Consider the following 13,673-nt stretch of genomic DNA (forward strand, 5'->3'; position numbering starts at 1 on the left):
TGCTCCGTTTCTTTGGCTATCATTGCAAGAATGGATATTTTTGGTTTTTTTTTTTGAGACGGCGTCTCGCTCTATTGCCCAGGCTGGAGCGCAGTGGCTGGATCTCAGCTCACTGCAAGCTCCGCCTCCCGCGTTTACGCCATTCTCCTGCCAAGGAATGGATGTTTTTTAAATTGTTCCCTCACTCAAACATTATTTGAGAACCAGTGGCAAAAAATATAAATGTGGTTTCTGTCCTCGATAGCTTACAATCGAGGTGGGGACAGAGACAGTAAACAGAGAAAGAAAGAGAGAAGAAATGAGAGGGAGGGGAAGAAACTTGTGATCAAAGATTTGAAAGGGTAAAGAGGGGGCTGGTATAGTCACCAATGGGTAAGCCACCAAGGCTGGTCTGATTTAGCTATGTGGGTAAAGGGAGTAATTTAAGCTGTGACCTATGTGATGGGTTCAGCCATATGCCAGGCTTAGAGCGAAGGACTTCCCAAGCAAAGGGAACAGCACAAAGGCCCTGGGCACAAAAGAGATTGGTTAATGATCATGGTTTATTTTCCTATAAGTAATAAAAGAACAAGCGAGCAAAAACATGGGCTGTGAGTTGAGTCTCAGTTTAACCGTGCCTAGAAGTATCACTGCTTCATCAGAAAGAAAGAAAGCTCAAAAAGGCCATGGACCAGGGCAGTTTAGCTGCAGCACCTGCATGATGACGAGGAATTGTAATTAATATGTTAGCATTAACTAATATTTATTGCATATTCACTCCATGCCAGTCTCTGTTCTCAGTATTTTATGTATATTAACTCATTAATCATCACTGCCCCATCATAAGATAGTTAGTATTGTTATTCCGTTTTGTCAATGAGGAAACTGAGGTGTGGAAGGGTTACATAAACTATCCAAGCAGCCTTGCCTGCCTAGGAAATCCACAAGTTTCACTATTCCCCACTCAAGCCACAAAGAGCACAAGGGGCCTCAGTGTGACCAAGCTTGGCCTTGACCAACACGAGGGTGGTTCTGTAATAGATCCCAGTCACAGGAGAGAATGAAGTCTCTAGAAAACTTTGGCATGGGTATTTTAGCCCCAAACTGGATTCCTGAACTCAGGTTTACTTCATGACATGCGAGATCCTGAGGGACTTTCCTCTTTCATGGCAGCAGACCAAAGGTTTTCTGTGATGTTCTGCCTCTGGACAGAGAGTGCTTTAACTGTAGCGGAGTGCTCTTGGAAGAGGGGATGGGCCCTTGTCAGAGCCCCAGCCAGGAACAGGACACTCTGACTGGTCCTTCCCCACTCTCTGTGCCTTGGGGTCATCAGCATTATACACCTAGCTGTTTTCTACTTTGCTAGGGTGATATATTCAAACTTTGTCTCCACCCATTCATGGGCATGAAATCAGTTGCAACCATCTCAATCAACATTTTCAAATGAAATAGAGTTTTTTTTAATCCCAAAATTATATTGAATAAAGGTAAATTTTAACTCATAAACTTTTGTTTGAAGAATTTACATGTGTGGGTACCATGTCACAATGTAAAATAGATGTGTTACAATGGATGACAGTCAAATTTTGAAAGCCCCAGGCCATGGGACCCCATCACATATGTCCTGACATAAAGATGTTTCTGTTGGGATCCCTGGGCAATGTCTGCATGCCCACATTCCTACCAACAGTCAGATTCGCTTTGAGGAAAAAGGCATAATGGTCATGTAGAATAGGGGTTTATAGACTTTTTCTGTAGAGAGCCAGGGAGTAAATATTTCAGTTTTTGCAGGCCTCATGCAGTCTCTGTGCATATTCTTCTTTGTTTTGTTTTGGTTTAGTGTTTTTTTGTTTGTATGTTTTTACAACCCTTAGAAAGGTAAAAGCCATCTGTAGCTCAAGAGTCATAGAAAAATGGCCACACGGGGCCAGATTTGGCCTGCAGGCTGTCATTTGCCAATCCCTGGTTTTAAACAACCATGAAAATGAACAGATCTTCATTTGTGTGGGGCCAGTTGAAGTCCAACCCACAATGATTTAATCTACCGAGCTTCTCTCTTCTTCTCATGGAAATGAATAGTGTGCAAGATTAATGTAAATAGATATATTGCCTTCAGATGCTCTTATTTCCTTAGATTGCTAATAAAATGCTCACTGGAAAATAGGTACTGTTAGAGGTAGTGTGAGAATGTTAATAAATATCCATCAGATCACTGGAAAATTGTTCATTCACAGTACATTTTGAGGCCTAAGGAATTTTGTGAAGTTGGTGCTATCTATTTTAATTGCTTCTTTTTGTGTTGTCCTGTTTTGTTTTCATTTCTAAGCTTAAGGAAACCTTGGATCCAGCTCTAGAACCCATTCTTTTGAAACAAATTTTTATCAGTGGTGGCCGACTACTCATCCGTCTTGGAGACTCAGACATTGATTATGATAAAAACTTTAGGTTCTATATGACAACCAAAATGCCAAATCCCCACTATCTGCCTGAGGTATGAACTACTGGTCTGGAATTCTCAGCTTAACTGGATTATCATGGTGTAATGAATCTCTGAAGTTTGATGGGCTCCCACCCGAAGGGAAAGCTCTCCCCCTTTCTCCCCTGTCTTCTATACACTCCCCTCTCTTCCACCATCCTCCATTCTTGCTTCTCTTCTGAGCTTTGATTCTGATTCCAATCACCCTTGTCATCACCATCTAGTTAGGTTGCAAGCCCCTGCCCACTGGGGCCTAGGCCAATGCTCTGTCTCACCCCACTGCACACCTCTCCAGTGCCCTCACCATCTCCCTCCTGGTCCACAGCCACTCCTTCTAAACACAGGACATCCCCCTTTTAAACTCTCTCTTTCCTCCATCAGCAAAGACTATTTTTGTCCCTGTTATTATGACTAATGAATGAATCAGAGCTTAGTTGAGAGTCCATGGGGCTGGGGTGTGGGGGAGGAGGAGGTGTCATTATTTAAATGTGCAAATGCCCACAGCATATGTGCCCAAATGAAGAGGTCACCCATTTGAAAACTCTAGGAACAAGACAACACTAGAGAATCATGATCTAGAGGTCCAGTGTCTACACTTAGAGTTATGGGTGGTGGGGGTATCTTGTCCCCTTCTCATGCTCTTAGATTCTTTGAGAGGAGCTGTGTGAGCTCCACTCCATACATACGTCCCTGAGACTCAGAAGACTCTAGAAGAACCCCTACTCTAGTACTACAGTGTCCAAGGTAGTTGCAACAGAAATGAAGACAGCTGGAACTCCATTGCCCCTCCCACAGATCTCCCACGGGGCTCTCCCTGGCCACAACCCCCCTCACATGCCCAGGTGCTGCCCCAGCTCCTGGCACATCTGTGCACTCTGCAGGCTCTTACCTAGGAAAGGAACTTGACCTCAGAACTTTACTTCTTCACCACCACAACCCTCCCAAAAATACCCTTAAATATACCATTCCAAAGAGTGTCACTTTCATTTTAACTGTTGAATTGCTCATAGCTATCTGTCTTCACCAGATGTGTTCAGGTTGAATGAAATTGACACACTTCTTGAATAAGATGGGGAAATATCATTGAAAGTTTAAGTGAGGATTTTCCTCGTCAGCCTCAAGGAGTTTAATTACACAGCCACTACCGAGGCTCATGTCCCAAGTCCCATTTCAGAGTTTAGAAAAGTGACCAACATTACCAGAGGCTGGGAAGGAGAATGGAGGGGAGCAGGAAGGTAGGGATAGTTAATGTGACAAAAATATAGTTAGATAGACTAAATAAGATTAATAAGATTTAGTATATAATAGTGCAACAGAGTGACTACAGTCAACAATAATGTATTGTACATTTTAAAATAACTAACAGAGCATAATTAGAATGTTTTTAACTCAAAGACATGATAAATGCTTGAGGTGGTGGATACTGCCCCCAAAAAAGAAGTGCGACCAATGTGCCAACTTTCACTCTTTGATTTCTCACTTATTTAACTTTTGAGAGTGTGTATTGCCCACAAGACCCAAGCCTAGCTCTGTCACGGGGTCAAATTATCCCATTTCCAGGATCCTCAAGTGAATCATCTCTAAAAAGAGATCAATCCTACTTCAAGGATTTTGTAATAAGATAAATATTACAAAATTACAATATGTAATTTACCATATTACAAAATCCTTGAAGTACAATGCCATGTGTTCATTCACACACCCTTGTTATACTTACTGGTTTTTGCTATTGACTTATCAAGTGATGTTGGAATATATTATAGTAATAATTTTTCATTAAAATGTTATTAGACAAAATATATAAAACTTTGTTTATTATCAATAATAGCTTCTTTCAAGCAAAGACACATTGTGTCATAAGTAACTAAGTGATTTTATTACCTCATTTAGTTCTCACAGCTACCCTATGAGTTTTTACTATAATTATCCAAATTTTTAAATATCAGAAACTAAAGCTCAGCACAGATGAGTAGCTCGTCCAAGATGACACAGTCACTAAAGGGTGCAGCTCAAATTTGAACCCAAGCTATCAGTTCCAAAATACTGCTTTTAATCCTTCACTGGCTCACCTTTCCATAAAACACGATCTAGGATTCTGTAACTGTGGTGTCTGAGGAACAAGATTGTTACTCATATTGGCAGCAAAAAATATGAGGATTTAATAAGCAACATTACACCTGAAGTATGTGTGGGGATAGGTGTGTGTGCAATTAGACCTGAGATACATCCACCTGGGTAGTAATGAGCCGTGTTCTAATAAAGAAAGGTATTTTATTAGTTTGCACTTAAGCTTTTTTATGCACTCTGTGCTTCTCTTCCAGGTATGCATTAAAGTTACCATTATCAATTTCACTGTAACAAAATCAGGTCTGGAGGATCAGTTGTTAAGGTAAAAAACCAGGGAGTTGGGGGAAGGGAAGGGAGTGTCGTGGGTTTCCTAAATATTTTGTTTAGAAATATTGACAAAGAAAATTTTCTGCTGTGTGAAAACGCTACACATGAAACCTTAATCAAAAAAAATACAAGTAAGTGGCCAAGTTCTTTACCGTTTCCGTAGCTGCTCAGAGCAGCTGATCTTGTCTGCTGTCTTCTCAAGGACGTCAAGGATAGACCCTTAATTCCCCACCCCCACTGTTTGAACCAGGCTGGCAGCCCAGCCCTGCCTCTTCCCTTCACTAGGATTTCCATCTTGGGCAAGTGAACGAAGTCAGTCTTTCTGTTGTTCCTAGAAATGCAGTGGTCCGTACCTGTGAAAAAGCAGCTTCTCCAAACATACTTGTTCCAGCTTCACTGGTCTTTAGGTGGTTTCTTAGTGTATTTAACTGTCCACTTCAAATATATGTGTGTGTGTATATATGTATTCTTAGTATAGTCTGTATGTGATTAAATCCCTATTTCACAAATATTAGATTGTGAGTTGTTAATATTAATCATCAAAATTAGCCAAGAGGTTCAGGAAACAAATTTTTAAAATATTTATTAAAATAATAACATTGAGGTTGATTCAAAATTAATTTTATATTTAATATATATTTAACCAACAGATATATACACATATGTATGTATACAGGAATACATACGTATGTATTTTTATTCACTATAAAGAAACATATACTTTAGACCCATGTTCAAAAGAATTATCCCTTATATTCAAGTCAAGATCATCCTGACTTACCCATGTTGTCACTAATGAGCTTGAGTCTTATTTCTCTAGCTTGTTTTAGGAATTATTCTGCTAGCTGCTAACTTGCTTACCTTCCACTAGGATAACTTCTTTCCAATTAAAGGTTATATCACCATATTTTATGAATACATTGTAAGGACTTGGCTGAACATTTTGCATACCAGTTTATTCCTGTGCATAGTTAAGCTCAGCTGTGTCACTAAGCTCCCAGCATGTTAGGCTGCCTGGGACAAGAAGGAAAAGTGCCCTGATAAGAACACAGGAAATGCTGGGACTCAGTCATGGTGTGCAGTATCTCCCTGCTATTTCTCCTAGATTGATGGCATTGAAAAGGGAGGCTCACAGCCCTCAGCCAGGGTGAGGATGGAGCTGGGTCTGCCTGTGTTCTGACAGGCCGTCACCTATTTCAGTTGCCCTCTGCTCTGCTGAGCTCCTGAACAGGCAGTGATACTCATTGTGCTCAATTGCTCATTGCAATTTTCCTCAGATCCTCTCCATTTTGAACACCACAGTTCACCTCCCTGCCTCCTGGAGAATGCCAACCACAATGCCTTAGTCCTTCTGAGGCAGCACAAGGCCATTTTTCAACTTCAAGGAATTCCATTCAGCCACCCAGACTGTCCACCTCCTTCTGTCTTCCTTTCTATTTCCAGAAACTCTAACTCACCTCCTGACTTTTGGCAGGCTCTTTTGATTCTTAACTTGACTAATTCGATTAATGTTTCTCTCAAACTGTTTCCTGAGCTCACCTTTATCTTAAAATATTCCTTAAACCACTGTCTTCTGAAAAACTTATTTAAACAATTGAATTTGAGGTTATGATTTTTAATATTCTTTATATAATAATTTGAAGGTGTCTGAATTCTGCATGTAACAAGTAAATAATGGGTTGTTACTTGAGGCAGCATACTAGTAACGGTGCATGCTGGAGCCAGCAGACCCAGGCACAAGCCCAGCTTCTCATAGCCATGTGATCTCAGGAAGTGACCCACTAGAGTCTGTTTGCGCATCTGCAAGCTGGGGGTGATAACCAAAGTGCCCACCTTATGGGGGCATTCAAAGGATTAATAGATAATCCACATAAAACTCTTAGCAAGGTGCATTGCATTGAGTAGTGCTTAATAAAGATTAACTCTTACAAATGGAGACTGGGAGCAAATTGTGAAAGAACAAGTGAAGGGAGATATAAATTCACATGTTTATACAAGGGTGAAGCTGGAGGTAAGGCTCTTTTTTCATATGCAATCAAAAATCATTTCATGAAGGTGATGTGATTTCAGAATCTCCCATGTTGGTACAGAAAGAATATTCAAGGCATCATAAATATTCCAGGCACCATTTTCTTCTTAGCACAAGCAAGCGTTAGAGATAGAAATTGAATGATTAGAGAGATCAAGTATTAAGCGGGTCTTCCTAAGAGATGAGCAGAAGGTATGGAAACTTCAGTAGCATGCATCTCTAAAATACAAGATGAAGGATCAGAATTGACATGTAGCTGAGTCAGAAGCTTCTGTGTAAACCCAGCAAAAGAGACATGGTATGCATTCAGATTCGGCCATCAGCATTAATGCTCAGCTAAATAGTATTAAGAATAAGAACAATTACAAGCAGAGAAAGAAAAATAGAAGCAACTTTGAGGCACTGGCAGAGACATAATTTAGGTATCTGAACTTTGGTTTTAGTGATGTGGTGCGACTTGAAAAACCCAAGTTGGAAGAACAAAGAATCAAGCTCATCGTGAGGATCAACACTGATAAAAACCAGTTGAAAACTATCGAAGAGAAAATCCTGAGAATGCTCTTTACCTCTGAAGGAAATATTCTGGACAATGAAGAACTTATTGACACCCTGCAGGATTCAAAGGCAAGTAAAATATTTTTAGTATTTATGGAAAGTATGTTACTTCAAAAGTTATAACTACAGCCTTTGAGGGTCCTGTAAGGGCTTTTAAAGCAAGATGGGGGCCACACTGGGCTTCCATGGACACACAGATGGATGCCTGCCTGTCAGGGCTCCTTGCCAACCACAGAAACTTGGAGAAACTGTAGACCACCGCTCCTCTTGTCTTGTCTGCATTTCTTAAATAAAACACATAATGTAAACAACTGGGACAAGATATAAATTGAAAGGAACAAACACAACAAACTTTCATATGAATGCCATCACCTGCAGGAAGCCTCTCTCTGATATTCCCAGTTGGAACTAACTTCCTCCTCCTCAGAACTTCTATAGTGTCTTATCTGAATCTCTACTACAGCACTTGTCACTGTTTACCCTATGTCACAGTTATCCAATTACATGGCTTATCTCTTCTGTTGGGTTGTTAAGTTCTCTGCAGTGGGAATCTGTGAATAGTTCATTTTGATATTCCTTCTCCAAGGATTACACATGGTGGTTGCACACAATTGGTACTCAACAAAAACGTGTTGATAGTAAGATGAAGTTTTACCTTAAACTTAAAATTCTTCAGTAAATTATTTCTCAGATTCAAACCGTCATTTAAGGAGTGTTTACTAAGAACACAGCTTACAAAATGATTTTCATCCACTTGTGAGAAACAAAATAATTTACTAAAACAAATCCCCTTGACTTTATTAAGCCAGAAGCACATAGGTTATCTTTTTTGCTTTTGTTGACATCAAAACTGGTTGACTGCTTTATATTGTACAGCCCTTGAGATTGCAGTATTAAAACAGTAATAAGCAAGTAATTTGGGGCCTCTGTTTTCTTCCTCTCTCCTTTAGCTTTTTTGTTAATAGATCTCTTTATCCTCCTCTCGTTTATTCTTCCTTGGGATTTTTATTCCTGGCAGTTGTCTGTTAACCCACTTGTTTTTATTTTTAGCAAAGTTTTACATGCCAACTCTTTAAAGAATGAAATATTTCTACAAGGCTTATTACAAAAAATAGCATTCCCTGCCCCTTCCCACCAGCCACCCATGCCTCCCTTCACAGAGGCAGCTTTCTTGATTTTTTGTTTTTTGTTTTTTATTTTGTTTTGTTTTGTTTTGTTTTGAGACAGGGTATTGCTCTGTCACCCGGGCTGGAGGGCAGTGGCATGATCATGACTCACTTCAGCCTTTAACTCCTGGGTTCAACCCATCCCCCTCCATCAGCCTCCTGAATATCTGGGACCACAAATGCACAACACCATGCCCAACTAATTTTTGACTTTTTTATTTTTTATTTTTTGTAGAGACAGTGTCTCGCTATGTTGCCCAGGCTAGTCTTAAACTCCTAGCCTCAAGCAATCCCCCTGCCTTGACCTCCCAAAGTGTTGGAATTACAAGAATGAATCACTGTGCCAGCCAAAGCAGCTACTTTCATTTTGCATCTTAACTGTTACCTGTACCCCAGCGCGCGCACACACACACACACACACACACACACACACACACACCCCTTCCCATCCTCTGGCCTCCCACTGTAGTTATATCCTGATTATAATAAATGTTAACATTGCCTAAGGGTGAAGATCTGGCTATAAGTATTTGGGGTCTGAGAGGAGAAGAAGGGCTAGGGTCTTAGCATCCAGTGTGCATACAGTCACCCAGTCACTCTGTTTTAGTTCCTTCCTTCCGTCAAAAATCCCTCTGTTTTACTTTCTCCAAAGGAAATTTCTATTTTTTCTGCCAGGATGAGAAAGGGACAAACCCCTGGCCATGGGTGGCGTAGGAAGATGACCTAGGGAGTCCTACCACCAATTCTTATTTTAAGCCCTTCCCACTTCCAAGAGTGCTTCTTGCACTAATTCTTAAGCCTTTGAGGAGGATTCTGTTTTATAAATTGGGTGAGTTCATGGCTATCCACTTTTGCCAGTGTAGGAATCCATTTTTATGGGTGTGCTAAGTCATTGCCACCCTTCTGTCTGCTTTCCAGTTCCCAAAATTCATTGATATTTCCTCTCCCATTCTTCCTATCTTTATGGGTTTACTCTGCATTTTTAAGCCTTTTCCTACAATTTTAATGTAGCTTCAGTAGGAAGTGAAGGTAGATACACATGCAATGACTGCCATCTTTATCTATAAGCTGGTTTATTTGTTTTGCAAGGAGCTGCCTTGGAGTCATCCTTTCTATAGAGCAGGGATCAAACTGATCCTTGGCTGCATTTCCTGCCACTTCTTGGCTACAGTTTATATGCCTCTCAACTCTCAGAATCCTTACATTAAAATATGTCTTATATTCTCTAAACGTGGCTGAAACCTCAAGTCTGTAGAGCATAGTGTCTACAAGTAGTTGTCAAACTCAACAGAGGCATATAGTATTCTAATATTCTTTGGCAAAGAGAAGAAAACGATCCACTTTCCTTCTCTTTAGCCCTGGGTTCTACATTATCAGTGCCTTGTGCTCCCTAAGACATAAAGAATTATTTGTTAGTGGGCCTGCATGATCCACCAGCTGCTCCCATATCAACTTTTTTTTTTTCTACTTGGATTTGAAAGCTTTAGTTGAGTCCCATATTAAGATAGGGGTTTCCTACTCAACTCTGCCCTTTATTTCCCCTTCAGCTCCCTAAGGGGATATTACAGGGAGAGTTTGAACTTTCTGATTCCTGGAAACAGCGTCCGCACTGAATCCTTCCCCTCCCTTTCCTGGTGGGCTGGGGTAAACAGTCTAGATTTATACTCTTTATTATGGTAGGTAGCCACTAGCCATAGGTGGCCGTTGAGCACTTCAAATATGGCTAACCTGAATTAAGATGTGTTGGTAGTGTAAAATACACAACAGATTTCAAGGGCTAAATCCAAAGAAACAAAATATCTCAGTAACTTTCATGTGGATTATATGTTGATAAAATATTGGGGGTATATTAAAAATATGTTATTAAAATTAATGTCACTTATTTTTTATTTTTAATAAATTTAGAAAATGTATGATTACGTGGCTCACATTCTATTTCCATTGAAAAGCGCTGGTCTATACGGGAACTTGATGATTCCTTTTAGCTTTGATGGAGCAAATACTGAGCAGTCAGTTCCCTTGATGATTTTTCATGGTCCCTGCTCTAGACCCTTTGACTTTCTAGAGACAAAAGGATCTCCCAACCTAGGGATATCCACCTCTGAAAAACAGTGGGGGAAGGGAGAGGAGGCAGGGACAGACAGCAGTAGAAAGAGAGAGACTGAGAGATACAGAGAAGGGAATCTTGAAAGTACACTGGGCAGAGGGCTCCCCAGACCCACAAACCCAAAATGCAGAAAACCAAAAGACCTTGAAAGCATCTCTAACTCACTTAGGGTTATAATCCTCCACAAACAACAGCTTCTATCCCATATGTCTATACCTGGGAATACTAGGTAAAGAACAAGAATATTAGTCACCCTTGTTATTCCAGGGAGGGATGTGGTGCCACTCACTGCCTCCAAGCCACTCTCTACTCCCTTCTTTCAGGCATTTTCCTGGGTATCCCTTCTCCTTTTATTCCTTCATTCATTGTGCGAGCCCTGGACTGCTCACAAAGAAGTTCGGGAGCAATTCAGAGTGCTACGATAGTGTTTGCATTGCAGGAGTAACTCAGATTGAGTCTCAGAGACGTGCTGCTTCTATGTTTTCAAAGCTACTTGTATTGCTTGCTGTCCTCTGCCTATTCCTAACTCTGGAAGAAGAAAGGTCAGCTTATTCAGAAGGTCAATGAACTCTGAGACTCAGTCATTCCACCTGGGGACCCCTTACTATAATCACCAACTCATTCTATCCTTATTTCTTCCCTAGACCTAACTGCATACATTCCAGATGTCCCACTATTTTTCTGGAACAGATCCCTAAGAACTTGTTATTGTATGTTTATTCAGATCACTTCTGGTGCCATTAAAACCAGGCTGGAAGAAGCAGAGTCCACTGAGCAGATGATCAATGTGGCTCGTGAGAAGTATCGTCCAGTGGCCACTCAAGGCTCTGTAATGTACTTTGTCATTGCAAGCCTCTCAGAAATAGATCCTATGTACCAGTATTCATTAAAATATTTTAAACAGGTAAGTATGTTCTTGTTGTTAATGAAAGTCATCTCTTTGGCCTCTATTACACCTGTTGAATTACTTCTTGCCTCACACAAGCCATAAGTCTAGTTATCAGGTAGAATCTCCCAGGTGCACACATGGTTCAAGAGTGGTTCCAGTCAGGCATAGTGGCTCACACCTGTAATCCCAGCACTTTGGGAGGCCAAGATGGGTGGATCACCTGAGGTCAGGAATTACCCTGGCCAACATGGGGAAATCCCATCTCTACGAAAAATACAAAAATTAGCCAGGCATAGTGGCGGGTGCCTGTAATCCCAGCTACTCGGGAGGCTGGAGCAGGAGAATTGCTTGAACCCAGGAGGTGGCTGTTTCAATGAGCCAAGATCGTGCCACTGTACTCCAGCCTGGGTGACAGAGCAAGACTCTCAAAAAAAAATTTTCTTAATTTTAAAAAAAGAGTGGTTTCACCAGCCCTTCCAAAGATGCGGTTTTTAGAATAGAGTTAGTGATTATTATATATATATGTGTGTGTGTATATAAAATTTAGAATTTTTTTAAAGATTTGATTGCCCAGTATGCACAGAACACTGTAGAGGAAGAGAAGAAAGCTGCTTTGCAAGTTTCATTTGCTCCTGACTTCCTTAACTAACTAGCATGCTTATTTTCCTTCATGCCTGCCTTTCTTTCTTAAGAGTCACAGCTCAGTCCCATTTCTTTAGACATCCTCTGCAGTAATCTAGATTCCTTTCCACTGTTAGTGTTTTCTGTTGTATCTCAAGTCCGAACAGCACTGACCTTAACCAAATTAGTTTAAGTATCTTTTATTTCCCAAACCTTTTATGCAACAACCTGTCCCTCTTCCTTCCCTGCGCCCACTTTTGACTTAGAGGGATCTCTTTCCTTTGTTTCTGTCCCACTTTCACCGTATGACTATGAGACCCTTGTTTTATTTCACCCTCTCTTCTTTATCTCATATCCACAGTTGAATTTCATCTGCTGTCTCATGAGTAGGATGTTTTCACTCCTTATCCTCTTTGTAGCAGCATTCGTTTTTTCCAAAAGCAAATTCAATGCCACAAAGCTTCAGCAGGCGATGTCAATTTTGCTGAAGACTTCCAGGGAAGACAGAGAGTTTGCATTACTCACTACACAGCAAGACCTACCAAGCATCTGCATCAGAGGTTCTCTCCAGAGGTTCACTCCAGAGGTTCTCTCAGGTGCCAGTGGCCTCCTCTCAGCCCACCCAACCACAGCCTCCCTGGCTCAGTCTTCCCGTCAGCTCCTACTCCCTCTTGGCAGTGCTATCTCCTTTTCTGGGCAAAACGGTTTAACTTACTCTTACTTTTCTGTTCATCCATGCTTATACCCTACCCATGACATAACTCAGTCAACAAAGGCCTCTCCCTCCATATGTGCCACTCAGTAGAAAACAGTGGAGAATAGTAAACATAAAGCTCTTTCCCTGCAACACATCTCTATTTCCTGTTATATGCCCCTGTATAGTCAATGCTGGCTCACACACCTGGAAGCCAGGCCAGTCTAGGCCTAGTGTTTTCAAAACACTATTCCACAGACCTAGGTCCTAAATGAATTTTCACAGATATTGCCCATCAACACAATTTAGACTCTATAACCTGGAATTCAAAGCCACATCCAGCCTGTCCCTGTTTCATCTCTCCAGTCACATTTCTCACAACTCCTGTGCAACAGCCAAATTGATCCATTTACATTCCCAAGACTAACTGGATGCTTTTGTGTTTCTGACACTCCCTCTGTTTGGAATGCCCTTCCTCCCAACCCAAATGCCACCTTCTCCACCAAAGCCTGCTACTGGGACTGCAAACATCTAGAGGCTGACTGGAATGAACATCCAAAATGGCTGACTCACATGGCTGGGCTGTCACCCATGGCACCTGCAGTAGCCTCTCCATGTGGCTTGGGTTTCTCACTACAGGGCAACTGGGTTCCAAGAGGGCCTCTCCCCAAAGTAAATGTTCAAAGAAACCAAGATGGGAGCTCTAGGACTTCTGACCTAATCTTGGATTTCATGCAACATCAATTCGGCTACAGTCTTTTGG

At 41.1% G+C, this 13,673-nt stretch overlaps 1 protein-coding gene across 1 annotated transcript in view; it reads left to right on the forward strand.

Moving 5' to 3' along the window:
- The window catches only part of DNAH6 (dynein axonemal heavy chain 6), a 313,929-nt gene that overhangs the window by 207,579 nt on the left and 92,677 nt on the right, over positions 1–13,673 (forward strand). Inside the window, exons 57-60 of the mRNA XM_007970043.3 lie at positions 2,306–2,470; positions 4,777–4,844; positions 7,322–7,502; positions 11,431–11,610. Coding sequence (XP_007968234.3) covers positions 2,306–2,470; positions 4,777–4,844; positions 7,322–7,502; positions 11,431–11,610 — 594 coding nt within the window. The remainder of the gene's footprint in view (positions 1–2,305; positions 2,471–4,776; positions 4,845–7,321; positions 7,503–11,430; positions 11,611–13,673) is intronic.

The sequence above is a fragment of the Chlorocebus sabaeus genome, chromosome 14, assembly GCF_047675955.1.
Source record: "Chlorocebus sabaeus isolate Y175 chromosome 14, mChlSab1.0.hap1, whole genome shotgun sequence".
Classification (NCBI taxonomy): domain Eukaryota; kingdom Metazoa; phylum Chordata; class Mammalia; order Primates; family Cercopithecidae; genus Chlorocebus; species Chlorocebus sabaeus.